General features: G+C 36.7%; 4 protein-coding genes across 4 annotated transcripts; 2 read left to right on the top strand and 2 right to left on the bottom strand.

Annotated features, from left to right (window-relative positions):
* On the top strand, window positions 1,030–3,426 carry LOC18784940 (protein DMR6-LIKE OXYGENASE 1). Its single transcript, XM_007219775.2, has 3 exons — window positions 1,030–1,657; window positions 2,068–2,315; window positions 2,473–3,426. The coding sequence occupies exons 1-3, from the start codon at window positions 1,337–1,339 to the stop codon at window positions 3,038–3,040; spliced, it is 1,137 nt and encodes a 378-aa protein (XP_007219837.2). The 5' UTR covers window positions 1,030–1,336; the 3' UTR covers window positions 3,041–3,426.
* LOC18784767 (UPF0565 protein C2orf69 homolog) lies at window positions 11,332–13,978 on the bottom strand. The gene is made up of 4 exons (XM_007218282.2): window positions 13,778–13,978; window positions 12,884–12,997; window positions 12,312–12,602; window positions 11,332–12,062 (listed from the first exon to the last, which is right to left on the bottom strand). The coding sequence occupies exons 2-4, from the start codon at window positions 12,989–12,991 to the stop codon at window positions 11,490–11,492; spliced, it is 972 nt and encodes a 323-aa protein (XP_007218344.1). The 5' UTR covers window positions 12,992–12,997; window positions 13,778–13,978; the 3' UTR covers window positions 11,332–11,489.
* On the top strand, window positions 14,562–16,173 carry LOC109947078. The gene has a single exon (XM_020556481.1). The coding sequence runs from the start codon at window positions 15,138–15,140 to the stop codon at window positions 15,765–15,767; it is 630 nt and encodes a 209-aa protein (XP_020412070.1). The 5' UTR covers window positions 14,562–15,137; the 3' UTR covers window positions 15,768–16,173.
* On the bottom strand, window positions 17,116–22,107 carry LOC18787199 (RGG repeats nuclear RNA binding protein A). The gene is made up of 7 exons (XM_007218093.2): window positions 21,514–22,107; window positions 20,073–20,388; window positions 19,902–19,967; window positions 19,638–19,770; window positions 19,217–19,375; window positions 19,057–19,113; window positions 17,116–17,611 (listed from the first exon to the last, which is right to left on the bottom strand). The coding sequence occupies exons 1-7, from the start codon at window positions 21,707–21,709 to the stop codon at window positions 17,429–17,431; spliced, it is 1,110 nt and encodes a 369-aa protein (XP_007218155.1). The 5' UTR covers window positions 21,710–22,107; the 3' UTR covers window positions 17,116–17,428.

Below are 22,863 nucleotides of genomic sequence, written 5' to 3'. Positions count from 1 at the left end.
TATATCCATTGGGCTTTTTTCTCCCTTGTGTTTTGCAAAATTTGTCTCATTCCTACTTGTTCTTAGGTCTTTATACTGACCTTTTTAGTTGGATCTTTGTATATTTGTGTATTTGCAATTTTGGGGTTGATGATGTGGATCTCCATTAGATCTTCGTGTTGAGGGATGTAGGTGTTGATTTTGTGGAATTATTATCAATTGGTGCTTTGGATTTAAGGGTATTTGGGAGACACTATGACCATGTGTCCTGGTAGAAGTTGAGCGAGATTTGCTTTTCTACTGATAGGTATTTCCTATTCCCAATTCTCAAACTCGTAAAGAGTTTCTCATCTCTCATATGATCTTATTTTAGCATCAGATTTTTTTTAACAAAAAGAGAAATAAAAAAATGAAATAGTTATCGAACAAATGCTTGAATATAATCACCTCATGAAATCATAATGAATTATGACTGAAAAGTGGTCTAATTCATACTATAAGCATAACAATTTTGTTCAAGTGCATGCCCATTGATGAGGCAGACTATACCATAGAATGAAGAAAAAAAAAAAAATTACTGCATTGTGATTTTTGAAATCCGGAGGCTATTGCAGTAATTTGGTCAAATGATAGGTTAACTGCGTCGCAATATAATACGGCAGAAACAAACATTTCCCTTCTCTTTCTTCTTAAAACCTCTCTGACGTTACAAAACAGCCCTCTCTCATCTGGCGCGTGAAATACACTCCCTCCACCTCCTCCCACCCACCTGCATAAAATTAGCAGCTCACTTTCCTCTCCATTTTTCCAGCAGATTATTTGCAAGACATAAAAAAATAAAAATAAAAACAAAGACAAAGATAAACAAGATTTAACTTGTGGGTCCCTTTCTAGCAGAAATTTAGCACGGCTTTGATGGGCTGCCTTGTATCAAATCAACCCAAAATTTTGCACCACTTGGTTCCAAATGCTTCCCTCACTCAAGCTGCGTTTACTTATGTACCCCAAAAAAAAGCACTTTTGTGTTACTATTATTCCATACAAACTTCTCCAATACATTGCAACTGTGCACAAAAGCAAAAAACATTTTTAGTATGAATAATGCTACTCTTATCATATTTGTATATTACATTCTCATATCACTTTATGTGGTAGATGAAGTGGACAACCACATCAATTAAAATTAATTTAACATTTTCTTTTATTTTATGATTTATTGACATTTTTTTAATTGATGTGGCTATCCACTTCATGTGCGACATAAGATGGTGTGAGAATATGATATACAAATGTGGTAAGAGTAGTATTACTATTCAAGTTCACCTTATAAATATAGCACCCATATCACAAATAGTATATGTATAGCAGAAGCCTCTCCCTCTCTTTCTCTCAAAAATTAAAGACAGAAAATATGGAAGGTCACCTTGTGGGAAAGAGCTCATCATCAAAAGCAGAAACAAAAGCTTCATTTACAAGTGCACTAACACTTACCAAATTGGGGGTGCCTCATGTGCCTCAACGCTATGTTCTTCCTCCTTCACTACGCCCAAACCCTTCTTCCTCTAGGCTCTCTACCACTCTTCCCATTGTTGACCTCTCCTCCTTGCAAAGCCCTTCTCTTAGGCCTCAAATCATCAACAATATTCGGATGGCTTCTAAGGAAATTGGCTTCTTTCAGGTACATATTGTTAGCTACATGTATAGGGAATCGTTATTTTGATTTCAAAATTAGAATTTTTAGTTAGTATTACATCTATTGATTGTTGCACCTCATGTATGTGAAGGTGGCTGACAAAATTTCATTAATTATTGGCTTTAAACGTAATCTCGTTTCTACTTACGTTACGATTGTTTGTTTTTGTTTTACGTTGCATGCATACACGATTGCGATTACTATTATTATTAAAATTTGAAGATCGCTAGTGTGTGTTGTTCTTCAATTCCCTCTTTGGCTCCAATCCGGGAGTGCTTTTACACTCACGCGCGCTTAGAGCGTGTAAGTTTAACATGAGAGCGCGAGTAGCGCCTCCCTCATGATTACTTACCTAACCTATTAAACTCTTATGTTAACGGATATCCTCTTTTCAGGTGGTTAACCATGGAATCCCGTCTTCGGTCATGGAAGATGCCCTAAGTGCTGCAAACGAGTTCTTCAACCTGCCTCTTGAGGAAAAGATGCTTCTAGGTTCGGATAGCGTTCATGCACCTGTAAGGTACGGGACAAGTATAAATCATGTTGTGGATAGGGTTCACTTTTGGAGAGACTTCATTAAGCACTATTCCCATCCTATTTCAAAATGGATCCATCTTTGGCCATCAAATCCTTCTTGTTACAAGTAAGTAACCAAACATTCTTTTCGAAACTCTATTGAAAATTATTAATTCTTGCCAGTACATTTGGAGGCAACCTAGCTAGCTAGCTCGTCAATGAAACTAATATTACCCCAATTAAATTAAGTTAAAGTCTAAAACGTCTGCAAATTTCTATGACAGAGAGAAGATGGGAAACTATGCCAAGGCTGTGCAAGTGCTACAAGAGCAAATAATGGAGCTTGTCATAGAGAGCTTGGGGCTAAACCCTAAGTACTTACAAGAAGAAGTTGAAAGTGGGTCCCAACTAGTGGCTGTGAATTGCTACCCTGCATGTCCAGAACCAGAGCTTGCCTTAGGAATGCCTCCCCATTCAGACTATGGCTCCATAACCATCCTGCTTCAAAGTTGTCCAGGGCTTCAGGTCAAGGACCAGAACAGCAACTGGCAATCGGTCCCGGCCATCGAAGGAGCTCTCTTGGTTCAGCTGGGAGACCAAATGGAGGTTCTGAGCAATGGACATTACAAAAGTGTTCTGCACAGAGCAACAGTTAGCGCTGAGAAAAGTAGACTTTCCATTGCAAGTCTCCACAGTCTTCCTTTGGACAAGAAAGTAGGGCCTGCACCAATGCTCGTGGACAAACAACATCCACAGTCTTACAAAGAGTTCAGCTTCAGAGACTTTCTGGATTTTATCACAAACAATGATATAGTTAATGGAAGGTTTATTGATACACTCAAACAGAATTAAAATCCATAAAGTAGCTAGAATTATATGTATTTTTTTTTTTTTTTATTAATGTAGTTTTGTTTAGGAATCAAAGTCAAGTTTGTGCTTTAATTTTAAATAAACATATTAATTTAAGCATAAATCTTTCTTATTTGTTCATCTAGCTATCATTATTATTAGTTCTAGAACTCAATGTCCGGCAATTAATTGCTCTAGATTTGGAAAATATCCAATATTGTAATAGTTAATTCATTAATTTGATCTGATATTGTAATAGGATGAAAATCTAATATTGTACAAATTAATAAGACCAAGAAATTAAATATATAAAAAAAAAACTCAAAATTGGTGGAAATTAAATCGAGTACAAGTAACTTCCTTTTGTAGAATTTGCTGAGAAAGTAAGGTCACTTACAGATTGTTCAAATTATCTAAAAACTTGCCCCACTTTATTCCTTATGTTCCTGCAATTCACTGGCGATCCCTTTCCTTCTCAGTTACAGTCTTACAGAGACGAAGAAAGCCTTCAAGAGAGAGAGAGAGAGAGAGAGAGCCATGTTGGTATGTGATGCAACATCCCACTGTCTATGGCTATATCAATTAACGGCTGAGATTAACTCTAGACCCAAAATATCTGATATATTAACACAATTGTTTAGACTGGGATGGCCTGGCGTGTGACTACTCATACGGCTGTTTAAGTCTCAACGTATCATGAACAAACAAAAGATCCAATTTATATCCCGTAAGGACAAGCGACTTTTTATATGGAAAATGATAGGCTTATCATATTTTTATACCACATTGTGTATCATCTTTTTAATAGAAGTGGAGCCTACCTTTATTAGAGATGTGATACATAATGTAGTAAGTCTAGCATTACCCTCTCTATATAACAACAATTGAGGAGAGATGTCATCATTGAACTTGGAACAAATGATTTTAATCAATTTAGTTATAATAATGGCGGAGCTACTTTTAGACTAGGGTGAGCTCACACTTATAGCTTAAGTGTTTAAAAAATTTACTTATGTATGCGAAGTCATAAGTTCGATTCCCCATCTCCAATATTAATTGTATAAAAATTGAAAAACAAATCACTATATTTTCTGAAAATTAGGATACCTCATCCCATAAAATTAGTGCACATCCCATTGCAACACCTCCTTAATCAAAAGAAATATATATATACTCCATGTCGATAAATTTTTTTTTGCTCCGTCTTTAGATATAAGTACCCACCAATGAGAAAAAAAATGACTTAAATGACTTAAAAACTTAGGGTTTGTTTGATAAACTTTTTTGTTTTTTGTTTTTTGTGCTAGAGTATAGAGGAAAATAAGAGTGAGGATGAGATTGAGAAAGAGGATAAAAGGGGAGGATGGGAGGGAGGAGTAACAAAAGTAAAAACAAGAACTAAATAGATTTCAGTTTTTAGTTCTTATTTTCACTTTTGTTACTCTTCTCTCCTATCCTCCCCTCTCATCTTTCCCTCTCAATCTCCACTTTCATTCTCACTTCTATTCTCCCTCTTTTTCTTCTATACTCTAGCACAAAAAATAAAAACTAAAAACTAAAATTGAAATAATTATCAAATGGACCCTTAAATTACATGATTCATATTCATGGTAACTTCGAAAATATTGAATAGGGTGTAACCTTCTCTATTCATGTCCTAATATTTATTTGAGATTCAATAAAGGATACTGCACCAATCATACGGATGTGGAATTAATTGGTGCAATCAAAATTGTAAGCAAGAACACTTGATCGGGTTTGAGTGACATTCATAAGAGAGCTCTATTAGATTTCTTTAACACAATCTGAAATACGTAAAGACATGAACACATACCTGGAGCCATCTTCCTAAAGTACACAACCTTTGAACTCATCCAATCCGTAGTAGCAACAATCCTAGCAAAAACAGGAACAGCTCAAGGCTTTTGCTCTCTCTCAGAATTTGTTTTAGCTTTCTCTTTATGATGAGAATAGGGTTAGAGAACGTGTCTGATGAGAGCAGGGTCTTAAGCTTATATAGGGCTAGGTTAAGTCGTCTCTACTCATCACCGAGGGCCGACTTGACTAATCTTCAAGCCCACTTAATCGGTTCACGCAAAGAGGAAATAAAATAGGTTATCCTTAATGGGCTTCAAAACCCTTCCTTATTTCATAAGATTTTGGGCCTCAAGATATAACTTAATTTAAACTCTTATCAAAACCTGATATAACTTAGTATCTAGTGCACCGATCTAAATAGGAAAACATAACAAGCTCCCCGTGTGATTATTTGGCGGTCGGCATGAACTTGTCAATCAAACATATGCCAGAGGGGCCACGTTTCAGGATTGGGCGTGAGAGCTCTTACGCAAGAAAGGAAGTGTACGTGGAACCAGGTTGTTTTGCAGAGTTGGTTGAGAAGAAGTAGAACAACATAGAGTAAGGGCAAAAGATAGAAAAATATGAGAGAAAAAAAAGGTAAACAATTCAAAACAATGTGTAGAGATGCTAAATCAAATTCTAAAAGTTTTGATTCGTCTATTGATGTTTGATGCGAAACTAAAGCAGACTCGCTAACAACTACTATAAAGTCCACAAACTCAAAATAACCAGACCCTGAAATAACACATAAACCTAAATGAATCATACCATACTGCCATCACCTAAAGAAGCAACACTGTCAACCCCACCATCGCATCTGGGCTTAAGATTCCTCATTTATTTTTATATGTAATAAGATTCCAAAATGTCACCTAGTGTATAAAATTTATAAAGTTGACTCATAACTAATATTTCTCATACAGTCACGAAATCATCATTTTAATAAGCAACATTTCCTCCCTGAGAACTTCAACTTGCTATTACATTTCAACAAAGCTAGTACCTAGTAGTGAACTTGACTGTTAAAGCATCTATGGAAGACACGATATCAATATCTTGTACTATGGTGATTCTTTTCTAAAAAAAAATTACCAAGTTTGGATGGACAGTCATCAATTTCCAATTGGATCTTTCTAGTTTTGCTTAAGCATATAATTAAGAATTGGAAAACTAAAAGCACCTCATAAGATGAAAAGACATTTATAACCTTTGATTGTGATTGTAGTGGTACCATCGTCGACCCACAATAACCGACCAAGCGGTCTTTTCCGATAGAATTTTTATTTTTTTGGGTCTTTTCCTATTTGGTATAGTGGTACACCAAATAGGTAAGTCACATGGAAGCCAAGATACAACCCGGCATATAAAAGCAACTAACAATGATACTGCTAAAGAAACATAACAAAAAATACGAAGCAAAATCAAAAAGGTAAGGACAAGGCAGACCATCCCGGGCCAACACCAGCACCAATTAGGGAGGTGGTTGATTAGAACATGAGTTTTCAACTCAAAATCAATTGGTAATATTGAATAGAGAGGTTCATAATCTTTTAAACTTTTTATGTTAGATTTTCATATCTAATATGGGATTCTTTCAATACATCCCCTCATGTGAGGTCTTATGTTCCTAATATGTGGACAATTTTTATCGACTGACATAAGAGTACGTGGGGTCGTTGAGCCTATCAAGTAAATAACCTAACTTTGATACTATGTTAGAATATCAACATCCAACTCAAAACCAATTGGCAATGAGTTGTGAGGCACTAGATCTTTCAAATTTGTTTTGCTATCTACGATCTTCAATGTGTTGGAATTTTTTGGTAATACTAGTAGCAAATCACTCAAGAGATTATGCACAGATAAGAGAAAGAGAATTTTGGAATTGGAACTCAGAGATGTAGCTTTAGAGAGAAATCCAGACTGATTTCTCTATTTTTGCAATTGATTCACCATGAGAGCAACTCTCTCTACAACAAAATATCTATTACAAGCTTAATTGCCCATTTGGTGGCTAGCTTATAACTACTAAAAGGAAAGGCTAGAAATAGCTAATTCACATACCACCTATGCCTCTTAAGAGCACTTTCATCCGTTGTGTCATGGCAAAGGGTTTTTTCTTCTTTTTTTTCAATTTTTTTGGTGTTTAAATTGGTCGCTGACTTCACATTGACATTAATATGACGTCAACTTGCTCAGGCAACAACTTAGGTAAATCTTGCCTTCGAACTTGCCCAATTTCATGATTCACTTCTTGCCATAACAATTTTTCCTGGGTGGAAATTATTTTTTCTTCAGAAAATTACAATAGGAGCATTACTCAAGTTTAACACAATGGAGGATGCTCTCAACAGTCGGGTCGATGGCTTTGGCGATTAGAACGGAGGGGATATGGTTTGAAGTAAAAAAGAGGATAATTGAGGACCTAAAAATTCCCCAATTGGTGTGGGCTCATGTTTTATAGCCCTCTATGTTCCACCAATAAATTCCCCAATTTCACTATCGTGAATGGTTTAGGTGGAGGTCTTTGTCACCTTGGATCAAATCACAGTTTGTTTACAAACACGTTTCTGACCCCACTTTGAATCATTCCAATTTCACTATCGTGGATGGGTCCTTCCAACCCCAACACGTATGCAATCAAGATTTTCTTGAGTCCGCTCGGCCTATGAATTTCCTTTGAGCTACTCATTAAGTCACTATTAATCGTACTCTTGCCCCATTAATATTTCAAAGAATTAAAGGTTGAGGCAAATTTCTTACATATACAAAACAAATAATGATACGGGGGTTTGAATTTTAAACCTTGATTTGCAAGTTAAGGTACTTGTTTATTGAGTTAGACTCGTTGGCATATTTTATTTAATTTTTATTTAGTGAGAAGGTTCAATATTATTTAGGAAACCATTTTCTTTAAATTGGAAGAAGAAAAAAAAAGCAATAAAAACCTTCACTTTCCAGCTATTATTCATATATTAAATAACCAATAACAATTAACAGGGAAAAAAAAATATTCTTAAAATAAAAATATAATTATTTCTCCGTGAAAGTGTGCATGCAAAAAAAGATTGAAAGAAATTACATTATTTGTAGTAATATGCTTTTAAGAGAAATTGATTGGGAGGTTAAAAAAAAATTTGTTCTTATTACAATTCAAACTTCAACTAATGATTAATTACGGATAATTGATCAACATTAATTTTCAAAAATAGAAAAAAATACTGAAATTTTCAACTAATGAATCTCTCCCTCTCTCTCTCTCTCTCTCTCTCTCTCTCTCTCTCTCTCCCCCCTTTAATAGGATAAAGCAATTTTCATTTTCAGCTCCGTCAAAGTTACATAACCATTGAAAGAAAAAAATATTTAAAACAAGGGGAGAAAGAGAAGCAGAAATAGCGAGTGATTAAGTAAGTTTAAAAGAAATTTCAAGAAAAAAGTTTAATCCAGACTCTGCAGGCTGCATGCAAAACCAACCTGGTCTGTTTACCTGGATTCTTTTTCGAGCTCAATCCCCCCCTATTGCTTCTTCACTAATTCATAGGAAACAGCTTTTTCATTTGCTTCATCAATATTACCCATTAATTTTTTTAAAAAAGAATATGATTATATAAAAAATATATATCTTATATCTCTAGCAGATTATAGAGTTTCTTTTCCCTAGAAGTCAATTATCTTCGTTCCGATTTCTATTCTATTGCGTATGTGCAAAACCGCTTGCTTGGATATGCAAAAAGCTATTGGCTCTGTTTGATCACAGCTAGCTTAGCCATCATATATATGAGGACAGCTTTGGTCATGAATTCATTCAAAGCTCTCAACTGATGCCTTTTGAGCTTCTCATTGAGACAAGCATCGGAAAATACAAAGAGAAAAGAAACTCGCAAACAAACAAGTAAATGCACTTATTATATGCAACAAGTTAGTCTGGGTTCTTGTTTCTGAGCTTGTTTTTTGATTTGTAATGTGGCAGTTTTGAGCTAATCAATCACATGCATGGGGCAGTTTTTTCCTTGTTTGGTATTAGACTTTTTATAGTATTTGCGAATCACATGGGGGGTGGTTGGTTGCTGGGTTTGCTTACACACGAATAGGGACAAAACAAACTAAAAACCAAACTTTCTATTGTGCACTGTATGCATTAAAGCAAATATACGTATTAGGGCACATGGTATGGGTTGTTGCTGGCTTAATGTGGCACCAGTTTTTCTGTGCCAGATGATGTTTTCTCTTTAGAGCAATTGGGCTATGGCGGCACGATATTAAGTAGACAATAAAATAAGGGCAAACAAGAGGCCAAAGGGTGGAACCAGATATTTATACTTTGGCTGGTTTGAAAAATCAGACTCAAAAGCGGGTTAAATATACAGCTATAGGTGGATGGAGGCTAGAAGCTACAGTCAAAGCCACCAACACCTGATGCAAAACAGATAGCACCAGAAAAATAAAATAAAGAAACATACTGAAAGATTCTAGCCCAACCCGGTGACTACTACTAGTTTTTGTCAAGGCTTGGACCAAAACTGTGGAATGAAATAAAACACCTTGCACCTTATCAGCGTTTATTCTAGATTGTGGGTAAGGCTTCTTCTTTCTTTCTATTTTTTGCCCTGGTCCCAAACGTTTTGGGACAGAGAATTAGAAAAAAATATTTAACCAATGTGCGCTGTATGTGCAGCAGCTGAGCAGCAAACAAAGAAAGCCTCTTTGGGCCTAGACTTGGCTTTTTTTCAGTTACTGGGTCTAAAGCCTGGACTTGCTTTGAATTTGCCATAAGTGAGAGAAGCTCAGAGAGAATTTGATCCGGGATGAAAGATTTGTTAAGAATGCTTCAATTCTGATTCCTATTTACAAAAGAGCTCGTCTTGAAAACTTTCCTATCTTTACCAAAGTACATATATAAAGACAAAGATAATTAGGGTATTTTGGGGAGAGTGTGATTTTGTGTCGAAAATTAAGTTAAAGGAATTTCTAAACGTGTGTATTAAATCTTATGATTTATAATATTATTTTTTCTGAAAATCAAAAGGGTCTTTTTAAAAATAAAAATAAGGCTAAATACAAGAATTACAACGGTCATATGCCGTTGAAAACTTGCGGACCACGAAATCTTACTTTTCCTAGTGGAATTAGGATCTCGAAAGCAAACCCCAATACCTATATATACCTGATATCTGTAGGAAATTAGAAACCCTACAACTCTATTCTCATCTCAGTGTCCACTTCTTGCATTCTGGGTTTGCTCTGTTTTGGTCAGCCCGGCCGTGAATCTATGGCTTCTTTGAACGAAAGTAGGCCACAAGTGATCAAGGTTGGGTTTCAAAGCCGCAAGCCAAGGATGCGAGTTATGAAGCCCCCTCAGGTTTTCCACTTCAGAATTCCAGAAGCAGAACCAGAAGAATGTGATCTCATGGATGAAGAAGAATTATCTGCCTATGGTTATAAACCTGTTGCCCGGTCTTGTTCTGAAATTAAGCCTTGCAGTCCCTGTGAGGCCTCTTCTTCCATGGAAGGTAGCAACAATGGCGGCGACCCTTTTGAGTCTGATAGCTTTGCTGTTCATTCTGTTGGTGGTTCATGTTCTACCTCACCTCCGGACGCTTGGAGCTCTACCCATCATCATCATGATGATGATGAGCAAGAAAGCCATGAACTTGGCGCTCCATTCTGCCCTGCAAGTCCAGAGCCATCGTCTCCACCAAGACTTGCTTTCTATTTTGACTGCAAGCTGTGCTTGAAGATGGCAAGAGAGCCAGTGGTGACACCATGTGGTCATTTGTTCTGTGGGGATTGTTTGGACAAATGGCTGCACTTTTTCACATCTCAAATGGAGTGCCCTGTTTGTCATAGTAAGGTGCTTGATTCATCGATTATTCCGATTAGGCCGACACCGGTATGCAACAGAGACCTTGACTTAAATGTTCCACCAAGATCAAAGGGGGGGCTTTGCTTTTGAAGATTCAGTCAATGCGGAGAGCTTTGGGTGCTGCAGGAAGCTTAATAGTACAAGATATATTGTATATTTTGTTTATAGTACAATGAAGCAAAAGCCACTTTTGCCAATCATGATGTTTTCATAATGTAATCAAAAAGCCAATGATAATACAATTGCAAAGTCCATTTACTTTCTTTTTCTTAATACAATTAAACGATGACAGTTTACAAATTTAAACCCACATCCACTTTTTTATTTAGTTCAAATTGCATCTGCAAATCAGGTGCCCATCGGCAAAATTAAAATATCTCGCACCTATAATGTTCCCCCTCTTCTCTGAGCTTCAGATTGAAGCACAAGAACCAATCTATCTTTTTCATTGCATATCTAAACTCCCCTGATGTTATTGGCAACTTCAAATTTAGCAAGCTACACATTTGGGACTCAAAGGCTGTGATACACAGACACACAGACACACACACACACACACATATAACAGAAGTTGCAATCCACATTTTTCTCCTATGAATCAGAATACGAGGCCTTCAGTCTTATAGATCACTAGTATAAAAGAATGATAAAAAGTTTTCCAATGAATATTTCCATTTACTTTTTTTTTTTTACAACATAATTACAATAATCTTGGTCTACTTACAGCTGTTAACTCAAATCCAATTTATCAATTACTTCAAAATGCATCTGCAAATCCGGGGGCCTATCAGCAAAATAAAATTTCTCAAACACCTGTAATTTTCCTCCACTTCTCTGAGATTCGGACTCCAGCAGATGAACCAATTTGTCTTTTTCTTTGCGTATCCAAGGTCGTCTGCTGTCACACCATTGCCTGGGAGTTCCATGAAGGACAAAACTGATTCCTCTAGCCCCTTGCATTAGGCATTTGGGGATTTTCTCAATCATGCTATGGTCAGTGATATATGCACCAGGGGAATTTAATCCAACATCCACGTAATGAATTTCTCTGATGCTGTTTAACAGGCTTTGTTTTGTTCTAGGTATGATATGAATCTCGTCTTCGACACCAATTTCCTTTTCCTCCAAGATTGGTGGATCTCCAGAGGGTTTAACATCTGAGAAGCCAAGCTCAGTAACTAGCTGGTTAAGTACAGTGCCACCCTTGCTGAATCCAAAGAATAATGTTTTAGGTAGATCAAAATGTGATGCGGATATTCCTGGTTTAAGCAATTCTTTCCCTCGCGCAATGTCATTCTTGACCTGCAACCGTCAAAAGTTTAGAGATGAGAACCATCTACCGCTAAGAGTGATTCAGAGTTCAAAAGAAGGATGAGTCTTTTAAGTATAGCCTCAGTCTATCCAGTTTAAATTTTGACAATCATTGATATTACACAGAGCATATTTCATCGCCTGAACACTCCTCTTCCACACAAAAAGTAGACTTGAGTGATTTAATAACCAAGAAAAATAATGATGGCAGAAACACTACAACGTCAGGTCAATATGTACCTGTTGAAGGCAACTTGATAAGAGCGAAATAATTGACCCAAAAGCTGGAGATCCAACAGGGCAGTATGACTTCGGCTCTCCCCATTGATTAGCCGATGGGACAAAGTCATGATACACAGCAAAAGGCCCATTGAAAACAGAAGCATCAATAACCCAAGCATTGGTTGAATCACCAATCTTCGAGACCAGTATTTCAGCTATATTTTGTATGTCAGATAGCCTCTCAATCACTGGATTCCCAGTGCCTGATACTCGATCTCCATTGAAAAAGATAGCATTTGCTGAAGGAACCTGTCTCCCAGGAAAATTTTAAGACATAGTCAAGTCTTCATTCTTCCAAAGTCAGATAGTAGAAAAAATATAGCAAGGGTTTAAGATCTGTCCTGAAGATACATTCAGAATTCATACACTACGCCTCATAGGAAATTAGTAGTCATATATTTCTAACATTTTTGGGAGAAAGAAGCTATCCTGACTAAGGTGTGAATGTTTCAGAAGAATTCAGTTGAAGATAGGAAACAAAGGTTTGCATGTCTTTGAGTTATTCAAAGGGTTGAGTATACAGAACTAACAGTTAGTGTTTTGGAAGTACGTGAAAGGCAAAGAGATGCTGCAACTCGGTAGCAGGAACTGGCACTAGGGTTCAATGGGACCTTTAGAACTCCACGCCAGCGGTCCATAATTAACTGTAAGGAAAATTGACAATTAACAGAACTGAGAATGGGATGAGCCACAGTTTAATAGAACTTAACAAGATGAAAGAAATGACTTTCTTTCTGGTATATGTAGATAGTATCCAAGGAGTGAGAGAACTACATAAACACAATAGAAATTGCAGTAGAGCAAGCAATGAACTATATATTTATTTATGTTTAAAATTAGATATACATTACATACTAAATAGCCTTCGTTTTGGCTTTAATCTTTCAAGTTTAATTCATCACCAAGCCTGAGCGTGGCGGATAGATTTAAGAATTAGAGAAAAAAATTCCAAATTCATTCTAGGCTTTCTCTATAGAAGGTGCTGAATATGTGAGCCAATAGAAACCTAATACCCTTGCACAAATGTTCAACATCAAGTGTAATATTTATTTCCACTTTTTCTTCAAGGTCTTACCTTCCTCTTTCTCATTATATATCTGACAAAAACTGATTGATAATAGAGACACACAAGCTGATTAATGGAGAACTTTCCAAAAGACTCTTACTTTGGCAAGTTCAAATTATATAAGAAAACCTGAAAGCTAAACCCTTTTCCTTAATTTTAAAAACTTTCTCCATAACGCGGCAAACCCAGATCATTAGAATTGTGAATCTTGGCGCTTATCAAGCAAAAACCCAAAAAGAAAATTACATCAGAGAACTTCTCACAAACAGCTAACAGGCACAAAAGGTTATTCAAATAACAAACAGCAAAATATTTTAACAAAAATAATCAGAAAATTTTGGGGAGAGAGAGAGCTTACTTTAACTGAAGCAGAAGATGTGAAATTATATAAATCTTTGTGCACGGTTTTTTTCTGCGGGCTTCTGATAGAGAAAAGGGAGCCTCTAAATTTACTTTTATTTTCTATGTTTTTTTTTTTGTTACAAAAGGGAGGAGGCAATATTTTATTCGACCTATATACGTTTATTCGACCTTTGGGCTTTGTTTCCAACCGAACAATATTTTTTTTTTTTCAATAATTAAAAAGGCCTTTCTTTTTTATAAAAATCGAAAAGGATTATTTTCCAATAAAAAGTTTTATTGGCAGAAGATGTACCAGTTTGGCTTGATGCTATGATTCAAGCTGTCTTGTGGTTTCTAATGAAGTATTCCACTCTTTTAACCTATATATACATATATATATATATATATATATATATATCTTGAGTAAATTTAGAAACCCCGTCAAGCTTATGCTCAGTGTCCAATTAGAAACCCCTCGAGTTTCTAATTGTTTTTTATTTCAATAAAAATAACCTTCATTGACAAAATCGAGTAATGCCACATATGATATTGCTAATTAATCACATTTCTCGTATAGATAGAACCGACTTGTGTTACATATGATCAGTAAATATAATACAATTAAATTTTCCACTTAGCATGAGCAAGTGAAATTAATAAACTGAGAAGCTCACTTGTAACAGTTAATGTTCTTTAAGATGATTTGCTACCTCAAAATCTCTTAATCAAATCCATAGAGAGAGAGAGAGAGAGAGAGAGGTTACTTTAATTAGCTTAAGCAAAAGATGAAAATAAATGATAGAAATTTGATGTGCTCAGTTTTTTTTTTTTTCTAATACAAGCGATGGGAAGGGAGATTTACACAAATATTCATCAGTGTCTCAGGATTTTAAGTCTCTAACTATAGATGGAATAACTCAACTAACTAAGCTAGAAGCCACTAACGCTTGGCTTCTTTTTTACGAAAAAGAAATAGATAAGGGAGTTAAATAGCGTAATTTGTGTCTAGGCCCAAAAGTTACTCTACTCTGCGCAACCCAGCCTTATAAACCTTTTTTTTTCCCCAGGAATGAAATGGGTCATTTTATTTTATTTTTAAATGAAAAGGGTTATTTAGCAAAAGGAAAAATGAAAAAGGTGACAGCTATGGAAAACTTGGAGACCAAGGATTTCTAGTCGTACAACTAATCCTAGTAGACTTGGAAGTCAATTGGGAAATCACAACCCTACTATTTAAGAAACCCCTCTAAGTTTAGTGGGTGGTCATTTGTTCTTGAATTTGGCTTTGGGTTGGTTCTTGATTAGGCTTCTTTTTTGGGTGTTCAATTTCTTTGCGTTTCTTGGCATTCTGGGTTTGGGTTTGATTAGTTTCATCTATGGCTTCCAACAAGGAAAGTATGATCAAGCGTGGGTTTCAAAGCAGCAAGCCAAGGATGCGAGTTATGAAGCGCCCTGAGATTTTCCACTTCAGAATCCCAGAACCAGAAGAATATGATCTCATGGATGAAGATGAATCTGCTTCTGGTTTTGAATCTTGTTCTGAAGTTAAGCTTTGCAGTCCTTGTGATGCTTCTTCTTCTCCCATGGAAGGCAGCAACACTGGTCCTCAGTATGACCCTTTTGAGTCTGATAGCTCTGCTCTTCAATCAATTCGTGGTTCATCTTCTACCCATGAAAGTGATGATTCAAGCTCTACCCATCATCAAGATGATGATGATGAACAAGAAAGCCAGGAACTTGATGAGATCAACAGCCCACAGAGCGAGTTCGGTCCATCATATTCTTCACTCTCCTACGCTACTTCTCCAGAGCCATTGTCTCCACCAAGATGTGCTTCCTATTTCGACTGCAATTTGTGCTTGAAAATGGCAAGAGAGCCGGCGGTGAATTCATGTGGCCATTTGTTTTGTGGGATTTGTTTCCAAATTGGTTGCAGATCTTCTGCCTCGACCATCCGGAGTGCCCTCATTGTAAGAGTGAGGTGTCTCCCTCCTCCATCACTCTGATTCTGCAGCCTGCCTCTGCCTCCTCCGAGACACTGGTCGGCCACGGAGACCTCAGTTCTGGCTTCAATACACCACCACCACCAGGACCAAAGAAGGGGCTTTGTTTTGAAGATTGAATTAATGCGGAGGAGGGAGCTATATAGCCTTTGATGTTGCAGTGTTTGCTCAATGTTGAATATTATTATTGTGCTTGTAACTCTGGTTTCCAATTACAGCCTGAAAGTTACTTTAAGCCTCAGTTTTGGTTAATTCAATTCGTCTTGAGAACAAAGATGCAGTGAATTATGGAACAGAAGCACCAAGAATATCATCTTTTGAAAATCTCGAGTGTTGATTCAACAGAAAAAATGTAAAGAGGTTTTGTTAATACAAGGAATGATCACATAATGACATGATTTAAGGAAACAATCCTCAATGCTACCCATACTGGTCCAATAAAAAAGTATACAGCAAGCGCGTTTTATGATCAATACGGAAAATATTGCATATTTCTTGAATATTGCTAACCACATCTCTTGCATAGGTAGGACTTCGCTTTTACAAGTAGTTACACTATTATTAGATAAATGATCGGTAAATGTGGTACAAAATTAAAGAGTTATTTGCCTAATTCAAAGCCACACTTTTTCTTTGTAAGTACCAGGCTACGACATCAAGTTGTGAAGGGTAGATTGTGGCCAATGTCGTCTGGATTAAAAGTATTTTCAATATTAGAATCAATCAAATTACTATTTTTCATTTAGTACTAGATCAAAGTTAGAAGGTGAAAACTAAATTTAAACTGACACTCCAAAAGACTAAAAAAAAATTACACAATGTATTTACGAAAATGGTAAGATGGTAAAAGTTTAGCATGCTAGTAAGTAAAGTTCGGTTAACTTGTGACCTAAAACTCGTAAAAGAAATAAAACATTACTCTAAAGGTACTCAAAGGTATATTTAGTGAAACACTTTACAATAAAGTGTTACTCAGTAAAGTACTTGCGAGTTTTAACTTTATCCTACACACCCTTCAAAATCAAGTTCCTAATTTCCAAGGAAAATTAGGGATAAGACAATGCGAGATTTGATCCTCCCTGGGAGTTCAATCCACCTCGTTACGTTGTCTTGCCTAGACCTTAGAACATTAATTCAGTAGATAACTTTTGGAGCTTGACAGTGGGAACGGAACAGTGAAAGGAATCTGAATGAGATCATGTCTAGGGGGGAATACTTCAAAAGAGGCATCAAAGACACTTTCAGGACATACAGATGAAAACATTTATCATTTTCCATGTATCAAGAGAAGAAAATTGTGAAAACTCGACTCCCAGGGAACCAAGTACTGCCTGGTTCCAGAATCCAGATAAACGAAAAAGAGTCGAACATGTATTGAAAACAAAACTTGTCAAGGATTATATCTGGTAACGAATAAATCCTTTCACATGCCCCAAAGTCAGAAAATCAGTAACATTGCATAAGGATAGAAAAAGAAAAAAAGAAAACAAAAACTACTAGGGGGTACATATGAAACTGAAATTTACAATTTTAAGTCATAAATTTTTAAAAAAAAAAATTAATACAGGAAATCCAATTATTCTAGTCAATTTCCTGCATCAGACGAAAGGAAAGAACCCAAAAATCGAATGTCATCGAGACTGTAAGTCGGGTTCTTAAGAATCTCACTTGGCCCCCAAGGTTGGGAACTGCCCAGGATCTTCAATGGATGGTGCTGCAGCGCTGCCGTGAGAGTAGTTGTTGCTAAACCCTCCCCTGGGACCACGACCACGCCCTCGGCCACGCCCACCTGGGTTGTAGAACCTTTCTCCTTCAGCAGGCTTTAAGAACTCATTGATGCTGACAGACTAGGACCACCAAACCAAAAAAAAAAAAAAAAGAGAGGAGTTCAGAATCACCCATGAAGAAAACAAGAAATACATTGAGAAAGAATCTCAGTTAACATTACAAAGCAAATCACCAAAAACATTTACCACAATGTCACACAAGTAACAGAAATGCTATTCTGCTCAGTCATAGGGTGGAAGTGAAAAACAATGTCTTGTGTCATGCAGAGCAAAATATAACAGAAAGTTGGGAAAGGAATTTTTAGTAATACTTTTTAATCAAATTCAGAAATTTAATTGCAAAAGGCAAACAAAAATAAGATTTTTGAACTTTGTAAGTGATTCAAACCACGCTACCTAAGACATCCAATCAATTTTAGACATCATGGTTGTTTCTACACCCACAAGATATTCAACAAAATTCTAAACAGGCACACTACAAGAGATCTGTTGCAAAGATTGCTAATGGACTAAGGAATTGGATATCAGCTCATCTCCCAACATTATTTTGTTTATGTTCCTATTGTGAATAAGAACTCTTCTAATGATAGGAATAAAGCATTAACTAGAGATTCTGGTGAACAGACAGTACGGGATGGGAGACGAATAAAGTCACCCTATGTTCCATTCAACTACGTATTACAAGAAAGATTATTCCTCCAATGCAGGATGAGTGTTATGGCATTGTTGTAGGATTCGAGTAACAATCAACTGGTGAAACCACTAATAGATTGGTACTCACATCCAACAACAATCATACAGCACTCACCTTCCACTGGAGAAAACCCCTTGCCAAAGTAGGAGGGAAACTGGATTCTATTTGGAATAAAAAAAGAAGCTAACATATATGCAAACACAGATGCAGTGCAAACTCATCAAGGGTGATAATCAAGAGGGGATGTAACAGTCCAACATACATCATTGCTACACTAAAAGCATCGGCATTGCTAGCACTTAAATATGCAGACACAGATGTGCAGTGCAGACTCCTAAAGGGTGGGAATCAAGAGCAGATGTAACAGAGGCCAACACATATGGGTCATCCCTGTAAGTACTTGGCGTGCTAAGACAATCCCAATCAATATGTGTAATAGAAAGAGGTGCACAAATCTACATCATTTTTCCATCTAAGAAACAGAGAACATAAAGGTATTTCTAGCAAGCATGGTAGATAAATCTGCACCATAACGTCTTTAAAGCATGGGCATTGGTCCACTAAGGCCAGCACACACATTATCACAAAGGCCAGTGCAATAGTTTCCACAAGGCCGGTGGATTAAACAACCTCCACCGCCAAAGTGGCAACAAAAAAAGGCAGAACAGGTAAATGAAAGCAAGAATAGTCCTCCTAGAAGGCCATAGGCCTATAAGGTGCCAAGATAGAGAATAAATAAATAGATAGGATGTAAATTCCAGGCAAGGTTAGGCTATCGTTTCGACCAAAAAAAAGGGTTAGGCTATCGTACCTTTTTGGACTTTTCTTCCTTCTCAGCAGCCTCTTTCTTCTTATCCTTGTCAGAGCCCTGTAAAGAAGAAAAGGTCAAAAGGCATGGACAGTTATTGAGATGTTAAGTTCCACAAGATGAACGTGAACTTAGAGACATAAAAAGGATAATCAGATCTCACCAATTTAATGAAGATATCATCATTGCCCTTCTTGTTTGATAGCTGTTGCAAAGATGCAAATTCCTTAGTGTCAACCTTTCTTTCCTCAGAAGTCTTAAGTGCCTGCAGGGCTTTCCTCTTCTCTTCGAGCACCTTCTCATACTCTTCAAGAGTCATTTCCTATTCACAAACCATGACAAAATAACAAGCTGGGTAAACACAAAGCTGAAAAGCTAGGATAATATACTAAGTTGTTGATAAGTGGGCAAGACAACGCTCTAATTTACAGATACTGGAAAATGAGACATTGACCTGTGATAAATCATGGTAAGAGTTCTTGAAGAACAACAAAATATCTAATTTACAGAAACTATTCATCTTTGAGTTAGTTATCAAAAGAAATTCCAGTGGAAAATTTAGAATGAAGAAGGAAGCCACTCACCTTATCCTCAGGTTCCTTTTCTTCCGGTTCATTAGCAGGTGTCTCCTTGTTTCCATCTGCTGCATCTACCTCTCCCACAGGCTTCTCATCACCCAAATTCCTTTCAGTTACATTGGCAACTTCTTCGATCACCCTAAGTATGAAGAATGATAAACATCAGGGAGAGACTAACAAAAACAGACAGCATCTTAACAAGAGAAACCTAGGTAGGAAAAGAGATTTTAAAGTGATAATGCAATTGGGTTGTAAAACAGATGCAGTTACTGTGAAAGTTCATCTGTTTCTGATCCCCAGTTGCCACGACCAGAACCCTCACGTTTGATTTCACTTCTGCAAACAGAATAAAAGAAGTTGAAAGTATATTAAACAAAGATTCTCCTTTCCAGAAGTGAAAGTATATAGCAGATTAAAATGGACTACAAAATTAATATTTACCCGCGCCCAGTTCCGCTACGACGTTCAAATACCCTGCGAGGGCGTTCCCCGTCACTGACTTCCCCATTTCCGAAACCACCGCGGCGACCACCACGGTAAGGGCCACGAGGTCCACCATAGCCACGCCTTTCAGACTGATTTCCATCACCATCTTCAAAAGCACCTTGGCCGGCAGGTGCTCCACTGTTGGTGAATGTGTTTTCATTATTGGGTGATTCACGATTGTACCCACCACCACCGCGTCCACGGCTATATCCATATCCACGTCCACGTCCACCTCCACGACCTCCACCAGCTTCATTCCTTGCTTCCCTCACTGTTCAAAAAGAAACAATTAAGTAAACAACAGTAAGAAGGGGCAACTTCAAGAAAAACATCACAGAAAATGCCCTCGAAAAAAATTTGAATTTTCATAATAGGCACAGGAAAGGTTTCACTGGTACATTTCAACACCAGCTTAAGGGCGAACACTATATAAATCATATATAGCAGTGAAAAAGCAACATGTAGTCATTGTCTCTAAAAGAACCATTTGAAAACGGAATATCCTTTAGCAAACAAAATAGTGAAATACAATTTTCCACATTGTTATTTTTACCCACTTAGCAAACAAAAAAGAGGACCAAAGAAAACAAAACAAAAATTTCCATGGTTTTACCTTTTATGGGATTCAAGGAGGTTCAAAATGTATTTTCAAATGCAAACATAATATAATATTTTCCTAAACATAATCGTAACATAAACACCAGTACCACTTGGTCACCCACAGGACAATATATCTAACAAGAGGAACAAAGTAAACCACACTATTAATCAATTCATACACATGCATACAAAACTGTTAATCTGAATGATATCTTTTGTGTATTTTTGCACGCAAAGCATGCATGTCTAAATGAAAGTACCATTATTCATCTAATAAAATATGCATGCGTGTATTGTACATATGCCAATTAATAGGCATATACTAGAACACGGACATATATTTGTGTACAAAATCTATGTGCAGGCGTGGGTGTATACATTCTTATGCCTACAATGTATGTAACAAATACCAATCCACTTCATATATTCCCTCTCTCTTGAGAACATTTAAGGACACACAGCATTCAACTTCAAGGAAAACGAAAAAACGAAAAACAAAAACAAAAACCCAAATCTAAATAAACGGCCAGGACACAAAAAAAAAAGTCAGTTTCACAAACAACTAAATGAAGAAAAGAACAGAGAAGCCAGGATTCCATAGAACCCAAATGAAAACAAAAAGAAGACAACCCATCTCCAATCACAACTTCATCAGTACTATCAATTCCAGTCTATAAACAAAGACCCAAAGAACCTCACAAAAACCAAATAGCCAAGCAGAATACAAAGAAAATAGCCCACAACTCATTCACTTAGAACTACATATAGAGCAAGAGCTCAAAACCAAAAATCTCACCAGCCTGAGCAGGAGGTGCAGGCTTGGAAGGCAGCTTAGCCGGCTTGGTCTCTTGACCCTGAGCCCCCGACTTGTTCTGAGCCGGAAGAGCCTTCTTGGGTGCCGCAGCCAGTTTCTGTTGCTGGGCTGCGAGTAGCTGCGACGGGTCCTCGGCATCATCGTCACCCAACAAATCAAATGGGTTCATGGTCGCCATTTTCACAATATACCCACCACAGAAACCCTAACTTCTTGAGATTCTTGCTGTCAAAGACGACAGAGAGACCCTACCTTACCAATATATCCATTTATGTATTGAGATATAGATGCTTTCGAGATTATAGAGAGAAACAGATCTGAAAGATTGAATCTTTAGGGGTTAGAGAAGGAGAGAAGGAGAGGAGAGAGAGAAAAACCCTAGCCGCAACTCACAAGAGCAGAGATAGAGAGTGTGTGTGGGAACCTAATCTGAAATGCTCAATTTATTGTTGGCGTTTGTTCTATGGAGCTCGTGGTGTCCTGTGCTCTCTCAATATAATATTATTTAGTGCACATACCTAATATATCCAACATTTTCTATTAAGTTGTATAACTTTTCATTTTCTCATCTCTAATACTTATTTGCATATAATTTGCGATTATAACCCCACACACACACACAAAAAACTAGCATATGCTTTTTTAATCAGAAACTAATGTATATATATATTTTTTTTTTCAATCACAGGGATTTGAACTTGATATTCTTCCAAAATTAAGAAGAAAAAGATCACTAGACCCAAAGCTTCTAAGTAAACGAAAAAAATATCTTGATGGTAATAGGAAAAGAGAAGTTATGTCATTTAAAATTACCTTCACTTATTCATACATACACATTACATTCATAAGAAATATAAGACGATCTGTAACGCAAGTGTTTAGGAGCATTCACTTTTGCACATGTGAAATGTTTGATTCCACTCTACTCAATATTGTTGATAGGGAAAAAAAAAATTGTACAAAGCTTTTTTAAGAATGGAAATAATAGTCTTCTAAAGATATTTGAGTGAGGGTAGAACTAAGAGATTAACTCCACAATGGTACAAATTATATCCTTTCATATATTTTTATTTTATACTTTCATATTATTATTATTTTTCGTTTGGAATTAGGGGGGAAAGGATAAGGAGAGTCAAGCTCTATCCATGCGTATGTGATATACTCTTCTAGTGAAACTATAAATCCCAACACAAAATGTTTTTCTTTTGTTTAAGTTGATTAGTTTGGTTAACAATGTGAAATGATTTCAGAAAATGTTACTTTCACACCAATGTGTTACTTGACCGTTTGGTTCATGGGAAAGGAGACTTGGAGATGGAAAATCAATTGCTT

Source organism: Prunus persica, chromosome G2 (assembly GCF_000346465.2).
Source record: "Prunus persica cultivar Lovell chromosome G2, Prunus_persica_NCBIv2, whole genome shotgun sequence".
In the NCBI taxonomy this organism is placed as follows: domain Eukaryota; kingdom Viridiplantae; phylum Streptophyta; class Magnoliopsida; order Rosales; family Rosaceae; genus Prunus; species Prunus persica.
Note: the sequence above shows the minus strand (reverse complement) of the source record. Positions and strands in the feature narration are given on the sequence as shown.